The 13900-nt window shown below is 37.4% G+C and overlaps 1 protein-coding gene across 1 annotated transcript in view; it reads left to right on the top strand.

Moving 5' to 3' along the window:
* MTBP (MDM2 binding protein) overlaps positions 1-13900 on the top strand; it is a 52294-nt gene that overhangs the window by 19609 nt on the left and 18785 nt on the right. The window contains exons 12-15 of the mRNA XM_070391874.1: positions 2850-3023; positions 4241-4348; positions 9629-9790; positions 11736-11853. Coding sequence (XP_070247975.1) covers positions 2850-3023; positions 4241-4348; positions 9629-9790; positions 11736-11853 — 562 coding nt within the window. The remainder of the gene's footprint in view (positions 1-2849; positions 3024-4240; positions 4349-9628; positions 9791-11735; positions 11854-13900) is intronic.

The following is a 13900-nucleotide window of genomic DNA, read 5'->3' as shown; positions in this document are numbered from 1 at the left end:
TAACAAGCGTTTTTTCTTTCTAATCTTTATCTAAATTCCTTTTCTAAGATTGATGTTTGTGAATTGGATTAACGTTCCTATTTCAAGCTAATTGCAAAAGATTGTGTGTTTTTTGTATTGCATAATTGTTTTGGGGGATAGGCTTTAACCCACAGGATGCTCAAATCTGTGAAATAAACTATTGTAATAAGCTTACAATAGATTTTTTTTCTTAGTATATATAAGAATTTTGAACGCATTTCTCCATTGTCTTCAAATTTTGGTGCTGTTTAGAATTCTCGTGTCATTCTCACTCTTGCCTGCCTGCCTTCCTTCCTTCCTTCCTTCCTCCCTTCCTTCCTTCCTTCCTTCCTTTTAAGCATGCATTTTCTCTGGCATTTTGTAGAATCTATTTTTATTCTGCTTTTTAAAATCCTCACCAGAGGATATGCACTTTATTGATTTTAGAGAGAGAGGAAGGGAGAGAGAAACATCAATCGGTTGCCTCCCATAGGTACCCCAACTGTGGATGGAACCAGCAACTTGGATATGTGCCCTGACTGGGAATCAAACTTGCAGCCTTTTGGTACATGGGTCAAGGCTCCAATCAGCTTAGCTACCTGGCCAGGGCTCTTTTTATTCTTGTACTAGAAGCTCAGTGCACGAAATTCATGCACTGATAGGGTCCCTAGCGGCTGCCAGCTGCCGGCCTGGTACTCCTGCCCTTCCTCCGGCCAGCTATGCTCCCTGGTCGAACTCCCAGATGAACTCCCAGACGAACTCCCCGGTTGAGGGGACAATTTGCATACTACGCTTTTATTATATAGGATGGGGCACTCAGCATGCCTGGAAGTTTGTCTTTTTATTGGGACAATGTTGTTATAATTATTTTGTTGATAATTTCCTTTCCTCCATTTTTTAATGTTCCCTCTTTTGTTAGTCGTGTTTGGATGTTGTACCTCCTGGTTTGGGTTTCTCTCTTCCTCTCCTATTTTATATTTCTTTGTCTTCTCTTATTTTCTGATAGATTCATTGAACTTTATCTTCTAACCTATTAGTTGAAATCTTATTTCTGCTTCCTAATTTTAATTTCCATAAGCTCTTTCTAAGTTAATGTTCTTTTCTTGTAATTTTCTGTTCTTATTTAGTTGATGCAATATCATCTCTGAGGATTTTAGTGATCTGATTTTTTTTATGCCATATTCTTTGTTTCTCTACAAGTCCCTTTTTTTTTTTGTTTGTTTCTTTCAGCATCTGGCTTTCATAGCAAAGGCTTTCCTTAAGTCTCATAATGTTTGGCTGTCTGTTTATATTTAAGAGAGAGTACCAGAAAGCTGTTGGGAAAACTTGGGTGTATGGGGAGAGCTTGTTGACTGGGATCTTCATCTTAGGGTGATCTTGCTGCAACATTACATTAGGTGACCCCACTATTGGGATTCTTTAGTCTGTCCTCTAGGGCTGACCACATTTCCAAAAGAAGTCTCAGTTCTGCTATCTGGCTTCTAAAATTCTGGAAGTTATGTAGATGAAGAAGAGAAACGGGCCTCAATGTTCTGTATAGAATCATTCACCTAATCCACTGATAACTGACTCAGACCCTAATCTCTGTTTATATTTCCAAGGCCAGAGACACCTTGTTTTATCTTCTCGAGAGGATAAGCCACTGGTTTTCTGGGCTGGGGAAAGGACAGCCATTTACCTGAGTAGAACAAGGAGGAACTGGGAAGCCATATTGCTTCTCAAACAGACTTTCAACCTATCTTTTTTTTTTTTTTTTTTCATTTTGTTTTATTGCTTAAAGTATTACAAAGAGTATTACATATGTCTCCTTTCCCCCCCCCTTGACCTTCCCTGTCCTCCACTACCCCCCAGTGTCTTGTGTCCATTAGTTATGCTTATATGCATTCTCAGCCTGTCTTTTTATTTCACCTTCATTTTGCTTCCAGTGCCATCTGGGACCACCACCCCAAAGTCTCCTGTCAGGGGTTGTAGTATAAATTGTCTTCCTTCTAAGCTTTCTCCTCTGTTTTTCTCAGCTTCCGTAGCAATTAAGAGACTGAGGCCTGTTACCATTCGTTCATCTGCTTTCCTGCTTTCAAAATTTAGTCACTATTCTCCTCTCTCAGATATTAGTCCTTGGAGGTTTCTGCTATTTTAAAATTCTCTTTATTCTCATTTCATGGAATTTCAGGAGATAGTGAAAATAAATGATTATGTCCAATTCACCATCTTCAATAAAAAGGACTCTGCTTCTATTTTTACTTTCAAAGGCATCACAGTTTTTCTTCGACCTTCACTATAACCCTCACTTGATTTGTTTTTAAAATATACTAGAAGCTGTCTTAACTGACCTTCATGTAACTGGCATGCCAGATTAATGAATGCTCTCCATTTCCTCTGTAAAAATACATTATGGGTGCCCACTGCAAGGAGCAAAAAGCTACTCTTAAGTACATCTGTACACTGCTGCTCCCACCAGTTGAGTTGTGCATGCCTGCAGGGGTCAGTTTATTCCCCTTTAAAGAAATTGAAGCTGGAAATAGTAGTTGATACATTATAAGTGGGTTGTAGAAGAAAAATATCATGGAACTCTAATGAGCAGCATCAAAAGTTAATAAATGAGTACACATAGTTTTAATTTAAATTAAAATTTGTATCTTTTTTATTATGATTATCAGATTTTATTTTAATTTTTTTGATTCCCTAATTTTGACAGCTTTCTCAGTTAATTGAACAACTGCTAGCCCCACATATACTGGGTAACAGTTTGTTTTAAAATAACACAGGATGTCATATTCTCTCGGTCCGGTGTATGATTCTGCCTTGCTGCATGATGAATTTTCACATACTTAAAAGTTGTTTTTGTTTAGTTCCAGATGTTGAAGTGAAAGGAGAGTGTTCTAGCTATTACCTCTTGTTACAAGGTAATGACAGTAGAAAATGCAAAGCCACACTGATTCACTCAGCCAACCAGATCAATGGCTCATTTGCCCTCAGTTTCATTCATGGAAAGATGAAAGCAAGGACAGGAGAAACCCAACTGAGTAAGTGTTAACTTGAGTGGAAAATATTTGTACATTTGTTTGTATATATAGGTATAACTAACTTATGTGGTTTTTAATGAACTTATTTTCCCCAAACTCCATTTCACTTTCAATAAATTTATCTTTTATTTTAAACATAGTATTATGTATTTGAACAATTTAGAATATAGAGAATTAATCCCTTTATATTGTACCCAGTAAATTTTATTAGGTCAGCCATTGATTCCAAATAGGACAATTTCAGTATAGTCCACTTTAAACACATACTATTTTTCTATAATTTCTCATTTTCACTTACTTTCTCTCAAGCAATTTATTCTGTTTTATTGCTCACCTTTTCTTTTCTCTTCAACCTGTACGCTTTGGTGTTTATTACTGTGTGACAAGCGACCCCAAGATTAGCTTAAAAATGACTATTTATTACTATGTCTCATAGTCCTGCTGACTGGGCTCAGCCCAGCTGGAGTTTCTGTATTAAAGTCCCACATCTGATTGCAGATACACAGCTGGAAGTCCAGTCATGTGAAGACTAGAGCAATTGTTCTAGAAAGCCTCAAGGCTTTCTGTGACCTAGCCTAGAGGTCATTCACTATCACTTTACCATACTTTATTGGTTTCCTAGGGCTAGCCAGGATTCACTGTGGAAGGGCTACACAGTGGGTGAATAGCAGGACATGTGGGTCATTGGGGGCCATCTTTAGATACTTAACCCTACTCCGTTTGTGTTTTGTGTAGGAGTGTATATTTTAATTATCATTTTTTAAAAAAAATTTATTACATGAATTGGAGTAACATTGATTAATAACTGTGTAATTTTCAGGTGTATAACTTTATAATACAATATCTGTCTACTCACCACTCAGAGTCTAGTCTCCTTCCATCACCATAATTTGACCCTCTTTACTCCCTTCATCCTCTCCGCACTCCCTTCTGTGTAGGAGTTTCAATAGCTGAGCCTATGGAAGAAAATGTGATGAGGGAATTCTACTCTACTACCTGAATTCCCACAGCTTAAGAAGCAGGTCAAAGTTTAAAATGCACAATAATTTAATATGTTTATTTTTTGCAGCTTAATTATTTAATTGGAAATATGCAAGATCAAGAGAGATGAATAATTGGCTTTTACTTTTTAAATTATAAATTAGCGCATTAGCTGGGAACTGAATATTAATTGTTGTCATAGAATATCTTTAATACTGCCTTTTTTTGTCTCTCAGGTATTCCTTTTGACTTCTTGTCGCTTCCACATTTTTCTGGAGAGCAGCTTATAGAAAGAGAGAAGCAGTTAGCCAGAGTTCAAGCTCTGGCTTTGAAAGAATGTCTGAGTAAGTAAAAATTTGTACATTTTATTCTACTGTAAGAACCTGTTCAGACATAATTCATTGTTATTTCCACACTTTTTCTTATATACATTGTCTTTTAGGTAAGACACTCATTTGTAGAACTATTCTTGTTCTTGTAGAGGTGATGTAAGAGTAGAAAAAGACCGCAACTTTTCCCCCACCAGATTAAAAATATTCTTATTTATTTGTACATCACAGTTAACATTTATAGAAATATTTCTTCAGGAAAATTCTGTATTTCAGCATTTTTAAATGTATGCTAGGAGACACCTAAATTGTATTCTGGTTAACATAGAGCTCTTTCTAACATGTCTTTTTACATACTTTTAGCTGTCATAAGAGATTAAAGACTGCAAAGAGAAGAAAATGCACGTTCGGAGAAATTAAGATGTTAACCTGAGCATCGATTCTTAGACTTTAATCATGACTACCAATAATAATTAAGCACATGTCACATAATGGGTGAAGTTGGCATTATGGATTTTTCCTTATTCAAGAAAGTAACACCTTTTCAGGGGTCATAGTTTAAGTTTTTTTTTCATATACTAAATGTTAACTTGGTTATCATTCATAACACTTTTTTATAAGTAGACATTCAGTAGTACCTAATATGAACTTATTTTAAGCTACTGTAATTAATTGATAGAATTTCTAAGAAATTAAATCAAATTGTGAGGCCTCACTAGTTACCTATAGTAAAAATGATATTAGAATTAAGTAGATACATTATAAAGTAAAAATTACCATTTTTGAAAGGACTTTAAAAATATCTTGAATTAAATAGCCTGTTTTATTCAATGGAAAATAATTTTAGAGTATTTGGTCTCGGTTGTTCATGTAAAAATTACCTTCTTTTTCAGTTGTACAAAGCCAGGATAATTGTGTGGTTTTGAACTCTTCCAACCACTGATTTTTTTTTTCACTATGAAAATGATATTAGCTTAAGGAAAATATAATTAAAAAGGCAAATCAGTTTCAATAAAAAGTAGTACATGTTAAATGCAAAAAATAAAGCAACAAATAGAAATTTTAGTATTTTTGTGAATGGAAAATCTTTATTTCAAACATCAACCAGCAGTATTACTCACTTCTTGACTTTGTTCTGTTCCTGCTAAACTCTTTGTAGGCCCTGATTCCTTGCCACAATAAGCCTCCTGCAGCCTTTTAAACTCAGTTCCTTCAACATCTCCCCTTCCTTTCATCTTCACCTCTCTCCCTTCCCCTTCCCACCAGAAACACTGTTAGAGTGGAAGGACAGGCCCCTCTTTGAAGCTGGTGCATCTCTCCATTGAGTAAGAAGAGCGGACCCCAGTAGGACTAGCCCTCTGACATAGTCGGGAAGGGAAATGCTAACAGCTGAAACTTCATAGCTGCCTGCAGGGGTGACTGGAAGCTCTGAGGGTATGGGTGTGGGGGAAGGGGGAAGACCATAAGTGATCAACAAATGCTGAAAATGTAGAAGTACCAGCAGGTGAGCTGTAACCCAGGTAGCAGCCAAAAGGATGCCTCAGCTCCAGGCAAAGAGCAAAGGCAGGTAGGGGGCCTGAAGCTGGAGGAAGCCTTGGAGCTGGTAGCTGCTGGAGACACCAGCTCTGGGTATAGCCATGTAATGGCCAACTTGCAACCTGAAGCATTAAATCTTGATTAAGATTAATGACTCAGTTAATCCCTTTATGATATAAATGCTTGCTGAGCCAATCTCTTCTCTGTTTAGAGAGTTAATGTTGGATTAACAATTTGGGGACAAAAATGCATCTGTTCAGAATTCCTGTGTCTCAAAAGACAGAGGACAATGGCTGCAAGACGAAGTTTCCAATGTAAGAACATCTGAGTGTGTATATCAGTGATTTCAAAGAAGTGAATGTAAAATTAATCAATTTATGCATGATGAAAAATCAGTAATGTAATAGGCACAGCTTTCTTTGGAAAGAAAAATAATGATTCAGAAGCAGTACAAAGATTGTGGTCTTTGATGAAAAACAAAAACTTGTTCCAAAAGGGTTTTGAAAATAATTAAGACATGGAGTAAATTTATACTTATCCCCCACCTCCCCTCCCCCTTTCCTCTGACTAGTACAGAACCAAAAAGAGCAACCAGGAAAGTGTGCATGAAAATGGGCTCATGCCCTAGCCAGCTTGGCTCAGTGGATAGAGTGTCAGCCTGTGGACTGAAGGGTCCCAGGTTCGATTCCTGCCAAGGGCACATGCCTGGGTTGTGGGCTCTATCCCCAGTAAAAGGCATGCAGGAGGCAGCCAATCAATGATTCTCTCTCATCATTGATGTTTCTATCTGTTTCTCTCCTCCCTTCCTCTCTGAAATCAATAAAGAAATATATTTAAAAAAAAGAAAATGGGCTCACATTATTGAGGCTCTTTATTTTTTAAAAAAACAAAAATGAAATAAAATTCTTGGTTAGGGTTTAATTTTTTAGAATGCTTTATTTTAATTCATTTTACTTATTTCTAAAAGTTATATCTAATATTATTTTTTAGAATGATATTTAAAATGTGTAATTTTATAATTTATACTAGTGCCCCCGTGCATGGATTTGTGTACATTGAACGGAAATTAATTAGAAGTTGGCTGGAGGGGTGGGACTGGGTGAGAAGGGCCAGACACGCCCTGGAGCCAACCTCCCCTGGTCCCTCCCTGACTGGCAGCACCTGGGACAGCACCAGGCCGCTTGAAAGTTGTCTGCTGAGTAAGCGGGGTCCCTCTGGCAGGTGGGGTTCCTTGGCCTGGCCTGGGAGGATCAGACCGAAACCAGCTCTCCTGCATCCCCTGAGGGGTCCCAGATTGCAAGAGGGCAGTTCTCAGGTGACGCACCCCAGAATTCCTCTCTGGTTCTGGGTGCATCCCCGAGAACCGCAGCTGCCAAGTCACCGCAGCTCAGCAGCTCCTGCGTAGAGCATCTCCCCCTTGGTGGTCAGTGTATGTCATAGCTACTGGTTGGAACTTCTGGCCCCTGGTGGTCATTGTGCATCATAGCTACTGGGCGGACAGTTGGATGGTCCCTTAGGCTTTTAATATATAGATTTTACCTGATTTTTTTGTAATTTGTAACTTTTTGTATTTGAAAATATGAAATATCTTGTTTCACTGATTTTTAAAGAAAAAGTTTAAGAATACTGAACAATTTTTAAATAAAAGGCTGTTCAGTATGATTCAAAACACACCCAAACATCAGTACTGTCATTTTGTTCCAATATTGTGGTCACTACTCTGAGCTTTTCAGTCTTTTTTAGCATTTATAGAACCCAGTGCAAACCTGATTGATACTCATCAGTTGATCCTTTAGATATTCTGCTCTGGATTTTCCTTTAATAAATTCTTAGTTATTACCAGGTTTTATAGGAATGACATTCTTTTGCTAATTTATTTTTCAACTTTAATCCATTATATTTCTTCTAAGTTTTTATCTACCATTTGTATACAAAATCATTTGTGTAGATATTATTTTCACCTTAGTAAATTTTCCTGTTCATACCCCTGTTAATCTCTATATACTTTCTCTCTCTATTGCTCAGTCATCCAGATCAATCAGAAGTCTTACCCTGCTTTCCAGTTTGCCATATTTATATATATTTAACAGTTTTAATAAGTATGGGTCAGGCTCATGATTTAAGTATGTTTTTAGAGTTAATACAAGTGTAGGGCTAGTTTCCAAAGCATATTTCTTGTACACCTTTCAGATGAAAGGCAATCATTGATAACTTTTGTTTTCGGATGGTTCCCAGCAGTTTTTTATTTTCTTACTAAGATGTAATAAAAGCTGCATATATTGCTACTATTACTTTACCATTGCTAGTGTTCCTGACTGCAGAAACCATGTGTTACTTATCTTGGATGAGAACTGGAATGACCCTCCCAATATCCACATTGGTGAGGTGGGATTTTACAGAGGCATTTCTCATAAAGCTGATGGTCTAAAGTAGAACCCCAAGTCTGGCCACTACCTGCTCAGCCTGTTCCCTTGTGTTTTTATGTACCAACCTCACCTAGAGTGATGAATGCGCTTTCATCCTCTGTGCCTAAGGGCCCAGCACAGTGCTTTGCAGGTAGTACATAATAAATGTTTGTTGAATTGAATTCTGTAGGAATTTATACTTTACTGTTTATTATAGGAGAAAATGTTATTAGTCCAGAAGTGTTTTAAAAATGAAATATTTTCATAAAAGCAATACATGGGTATAGTTTAAAAATGCAAATGGCACTGGAAAACAGCAGTGCCCACCCCTCCCTATCTTTCAGTCTCTTCCCACAGGCAGCTCCCTTCAGCTCTTCAGCTAGTTTTTCTGGCATTTCCTTCAGTTTTCTAAATAATATGTGTAGGCAGCTATTTCTGGATTTACCAATTTCAGTCATCATCTTAACATCTGAGATAAAGACTTTAGTGTTCTCACATCAGCTTCACTTTCTCTTCACACCCTTTACAGTGAAGTCATGAATTTTGGTTAAATCAATGGTTAGTTCTAATATTACTATGACTATGTATAGAAGTTTACTGCTGAGTCATGTCATATATGATGATGAGCAACTCTTCTTTCTTGCATCATCTTTGTTTTGCTTTTGTTATCACTTTCTTTTTAATCTGTCTATTCTTCTGTATAGACCAAATACTGTTATGTTTCCCAGAGGCTCCAATATTTCTGCCACACACTCATCATTAAATTCATATGTTCAACACAGCAGTTCCATTTTATTTCTCCTAATTTTTTTTCTGGAGTATTTTATATTTTGCTTTATTGTAGACAAATTGCTTCATGACCGCCTCTGCTTTGCTGTCTCCACCATAATCTCATCTTCCGAGATGTATTGAAAACTGTGATCCTTTATTGTTTCTTCTTTTGTTGTCTTTTCTTATTCCTTTACTCTGATTTTAGTTTTGGGAAAGAGAAGAAATAAGTAGCAGTGGCCAAGTTTATTAACTTATTTCAATAAAGTCTTACAGGTTTTATTTTTGCAAAATAACAGCATAAGACTCTGCAAGGTATTTTTGAAAACTTTTGTAAACTTGCTTTACCATTTCTCACCGTTCAGTGTTAACAAATTATTCTTTTTCTGTCTCTCTCACGTAATTCTACCATTACCTACAAATGGGATTAAAATGAAAGCAAGCTTACACAGGAATGTTGTTTGCTGGATAAATTCACTTATTTCAGTTTTGAAAATATTTCTCATAAAATGAGTAGTAGATGGGCTTTAGAGAGGATTTAAAGTAATGGTGATATAGTTAGTCCTGTTGATCTGTTGTCTTACAGAGAGGAGAAAGTTGGCAGAGCAGCCCGAAGTGGTTTCTGTTGATGAACTCAAAAGTCTGTTAACACTCACAAGGGAACACTTTTTAGATCATTTTGAAGCTATTATTCCTAAAACAATTCTAAGAAAAACAGACAAAATTATTACCTCCAATCTGTTAAATGGTAAGTTTTTTGTTACTTTAAATATTAGTTGTTTTTTGTATGGCATTTATGACAGTTACTATTTATTATTAAAACTAATATTTATTGATCAAATTAAAATGCATCTTATAAACTTAAATAATTGACATATATTTGTATATACAAGCACAACAGGTTCTCAAGTAACATCATTTCATTCAACATTGTTTAATTAGAACGTTGATGAGATGCCATAGAAACCTAACTCTGGTTTATATCAATTAGCCTATGGTAAACTTGGCTTCTTAATGTCATTTCACTTAAAGTTGCAGCACTTATCGATGGTGTTAAGTGAAGAGTTACTGGATATATGTGTGTGTGTATGTGTATAAATAGTGAGCTGTATTTCTCATCATTTAAGGATTAAACATTTTCTGATTACTTCTGTCAGAGAGCATGGTCAGTAGAGTTGTTTCTGAGCAGAGGATAGAGGCTTTTAAGGTGATCCTACTACTCTCACTAAGCTGCTAGAATGGGTGGGTTTCTATTACACTATGTTTTCATAGGTGAAAAAAATAGAGCCTACATGGAAATGTAACGTAACTAAAACCACATATAATAAGATGCTCCACATTTGGGGCTCATTGTAGCAGGAACAGTCGCCAAACTTTACTGAGGGAGCAGGAAATCATTTATAGGAACTTGCATTTCTTTCTCTTTTCCTGGTTTCTATTGTTGTGGTGAATTTTAGTAGAGTGAAGCTTTTCAAGATGTAACAAGAAAACATTTGAAGATTGCCTAGCATTTTAAATGTACAGGAAACTTTTATTTTTATTCCGTGAGAATCATTTTTATTCCATAGATCAATAAGAATATGACTGAAGAATCAAGTTAACAGTAATGTGTATTGAGTACCTTTTATCTGTTTGACACCATGAAGGCACAGAAAGAAGGAAAAATTTGAGTCTTTCTAAGGGCTTCTGATCTACTTGGAAAGTAAAATATAAATTTAGCATTTAGAGTATGTTTAAGAGCCCATGCTCTGGAGCTAGACTGCCAAGGTTCAAGTCTCAGTTTTGTTTCTTCCTTGCTGAATGTCTGGGCAAGTTGTTTAACCTCTCCATGCCTCTTTCCTCATGGGGATAAGAATATTACTCACTACATTTATTGTGAAGAATGAGTTGATACATATAAAACACTTAGAACATAGTAAGTGCCCCCAAATTGTTGAGCTGTTATTTGTATTGTCATTGTCATTTCATCATTTTTACATTATCAGTCCCAATGTTAAATAGCAGTTTGGAATAATCTGAAAGATGTTGGATACAGTATGGGGTTACTTGTAACTGGGAGATATGTTCAATACATGAGAGAGCATAGCTTCTTGATTACAGCATGGGCTCTGGAGCAAGAGTAAGAAGTTTGAACCCCAGCTCTGCAGCTTGCTTGCTATGGGACCTTGAGCAAGTTTCCTAACCACTCTGAGCCTCAATTCTTTATCTTTAAATCAGGGATAACAGGTTGTTATGAGGATTGCATTCTTTATAAATGGCTTAGGAAGTTGTCTTGTATGAAGTAAATGCTGTATATTTGTTAGTTAGGTAAATGCATATGCATTTTGAAGAGAGAAATGTAACTAGGACAGTTATAGAACTCTTCGTTAGGAGCTGAGAGACTTGATGTAGGTCTTGAGAGATGCACTTTTATTATGAGGAGATAAGAATTAAAAAAGCTTAATACTGGTTTGTTCGTTTTCAAAAAACTTTATATGGTATTTTGCACATTTCAGGCTATCAGAGAGCCTCACTGAATGTCTGAAGTAAAAATTGAATCCAACATGCCTTTATGCACACTCAAGCACAACCCCCCCCCCCCCCACACACACACACACACGGATGTATGAGTGTATCTACATGTATACATTTTAATGTAGTTAAATTCGGTGTGTTAATGCTTTTCAGTGCTTATGTGTATTTCTTTCTTTTAGACACCTGTCCAGTGGATTCTATTTCTTCAGGTCTAGTGGAAACCAATCCTCTGGAATGGCCAGAAAGGCATGCTCTTCAAAATTTAGAAACATTTGAAAAAGCTAAACAAAAAATGAGGTAATATTTAAACAGCTTAGTATTTTATTGTTCATTGTTGTTTTTTGTTAATACTCACCCCATTATATTTTTCCCATTGCTTTTCAGAGAGAGTGGAAAGGAGGGAGGGCAGGGGAAAGAGAGAAACATCGATGTGAGAGAGACACATTGATTGGTTGCCTCCTGCATGCATCCTGACCAGGGCCTAGGATTGAACCTGCAACCCAGGTGTGTTCTCTTGACTGGGAATCAAACCCAAGACCCTGCGGGTTGTGGGCCTATGCTCTAACTGCTGAGCACACCAGCCAGGGCAAGAGCTCAATATTTTTAAGTGAACTTTCTTACATCTCACATTGTGTTTATGAGATACTAGTTTTTTGTTGTTGTTGGTTTTTTTATCCTCACCTGAGGATATGTTTTTATTGATTTGAGAGAGGGAGGGAGGGCCCAGTTATCGGAGTCATCATTGTGTGTGTCTGTGCCTGACATGCCCTCAGGCTGCCGTGCTGGGTGCTGGCATGCAGTGGATCAGGTGGGTGAGGGGCTCCTGCTGCAGGAAGCAGAGGAAGGCCAGAGCGACCTAGGCCTTTGCAGGGAGAGTGCTTTCTGTTTTTCCTCTGGGCTCCCAGGTGAGAGAGGAAGGTGCTGGGGGGACCCCAGGTGAGCCCCTCACTGCATTTGGTAGCAAGTAGAATGTTTCCCTCCAGTTTCTAACTCTAAGCATGGATACCTCCAGCTTTAAGCAGGATTTTGATTTTCCCCGTATCCCCTTTGAAAGAATTTCCCCTCTATAATTAGAGAGGAATTTTGCCTTGTGATTAATAAAGCTTTTCTTTCATGTTTTATTTTTTTCTGAAATAAAAATCAATTGTTAATAATCTTGAACACCGCAAGCATTAAGTAGTAACAGAAGTAGCTATGCAGAGCAGTCTTTGTAAAGCAGTACAGCTTGGTCTACCTGGCCAAGGTGATCTCCAACCCTGAGCATTCTGCCAAATCATGGGCAATGATATCTGACCTTTTTTTTTTTTAACCTACAGAAATGGCAAAGTCAAATGGTTTCACTTAGTATTATTATAATTTGATCTCAACTCGACTCCTTCCTAGACTGATTAGATGCTTCTTTAGATCTCACCTTGCATTCTGAGTCACATTCAGGCCAATTTGCAGGCCCCCCACCTACCCCTACAAGCCCTGTAATTTTGTGCAGTCCTGCCTCTGAGCACTTCAACTTAAGAGCCATTCTTGTCACAGACTCAGCCAAAGTGGTTTCTCCAGAACTCTCATCTCCACCAGAGGCCTTCGTCTTCTTCCTTTTATGAGAAAAGAAGGAAGAAAGGAAAACAGTTGTTTGACCATTCCTATGTGTGGAATTTTCCACAGCCGAATCTCTCTGCCGTGTGTTCATCGGGAATATTCTTTGGTTCTGATTTTTTTGTTCCATTGGTGTTTTTCTTTTATGTGTAGTTTTTCTCCTGTGTCTGGTGGTTTGCATTTGTTCACAGCTAAGAATTTAGTACTTGGCTGCTCTGCATAGGTAGTTGGGTTGTACTTTCCCTATATTTGTGCAGTCTTGTTCCCAACCTCCTGTCACCTGGTTTAATATTTGGGAGACGGGAGATGCAGGGTGGAGATTGCCGGACAAGCTTCACTTGGTCTTTATACTGAGGGGGATTTATTCTGGGATGTCACTGCTGACACTGGGGCAGGCACCTAGTTGTGGGTCTTCAGAGAGCAGTTTCTTTATCTTTAATTTGGAGGTAAAAAGTATAGGGGTGAGGTATGGTGTGGAAGGGTGGAACTTAAACAACTCTTCTAGTAGGATTCTTAGAATATGTCATCTGATTTTTGCCCACTGCCACACTGTGAACACACATTTAGAATCGCCATGGCTTTGTAGGACAGGACGAAGAAGATAGATTCTACTTGTTTTCTAGTTTTATCTCTAGTTCTCCTTGAGGCTCTTGTTCTAGTTTCTAAATTTTTGAAATTCATTGGACTCTTTGGTCCAACATTTTTTTTTTCCTTTTTTTAACCCTATTATGACTTTTAGTGTCCAGTACTTCAA

The sequence above is a fragment of the Myotis yumanensis genome, unplaced genomic scaffold (assembly GCF_028538775.1).
Source record: "Myotis yumanensis isolate MYYU_CA2020_CCGP unplaced genomic scaffold, mMyoYum1.0.hap1 SCAF_15, whole genome shotgun sequence".
Classification (NCBI taxonomy): Eukaryota; Metazoa; Chordata; class Mammalia; order Chiroptera; family Vespertilionidae; genus Myotis; species Myotis yumanensis.
This window is presented reverse-complemented; position numbering and strand designations above follow the sequence as displayed.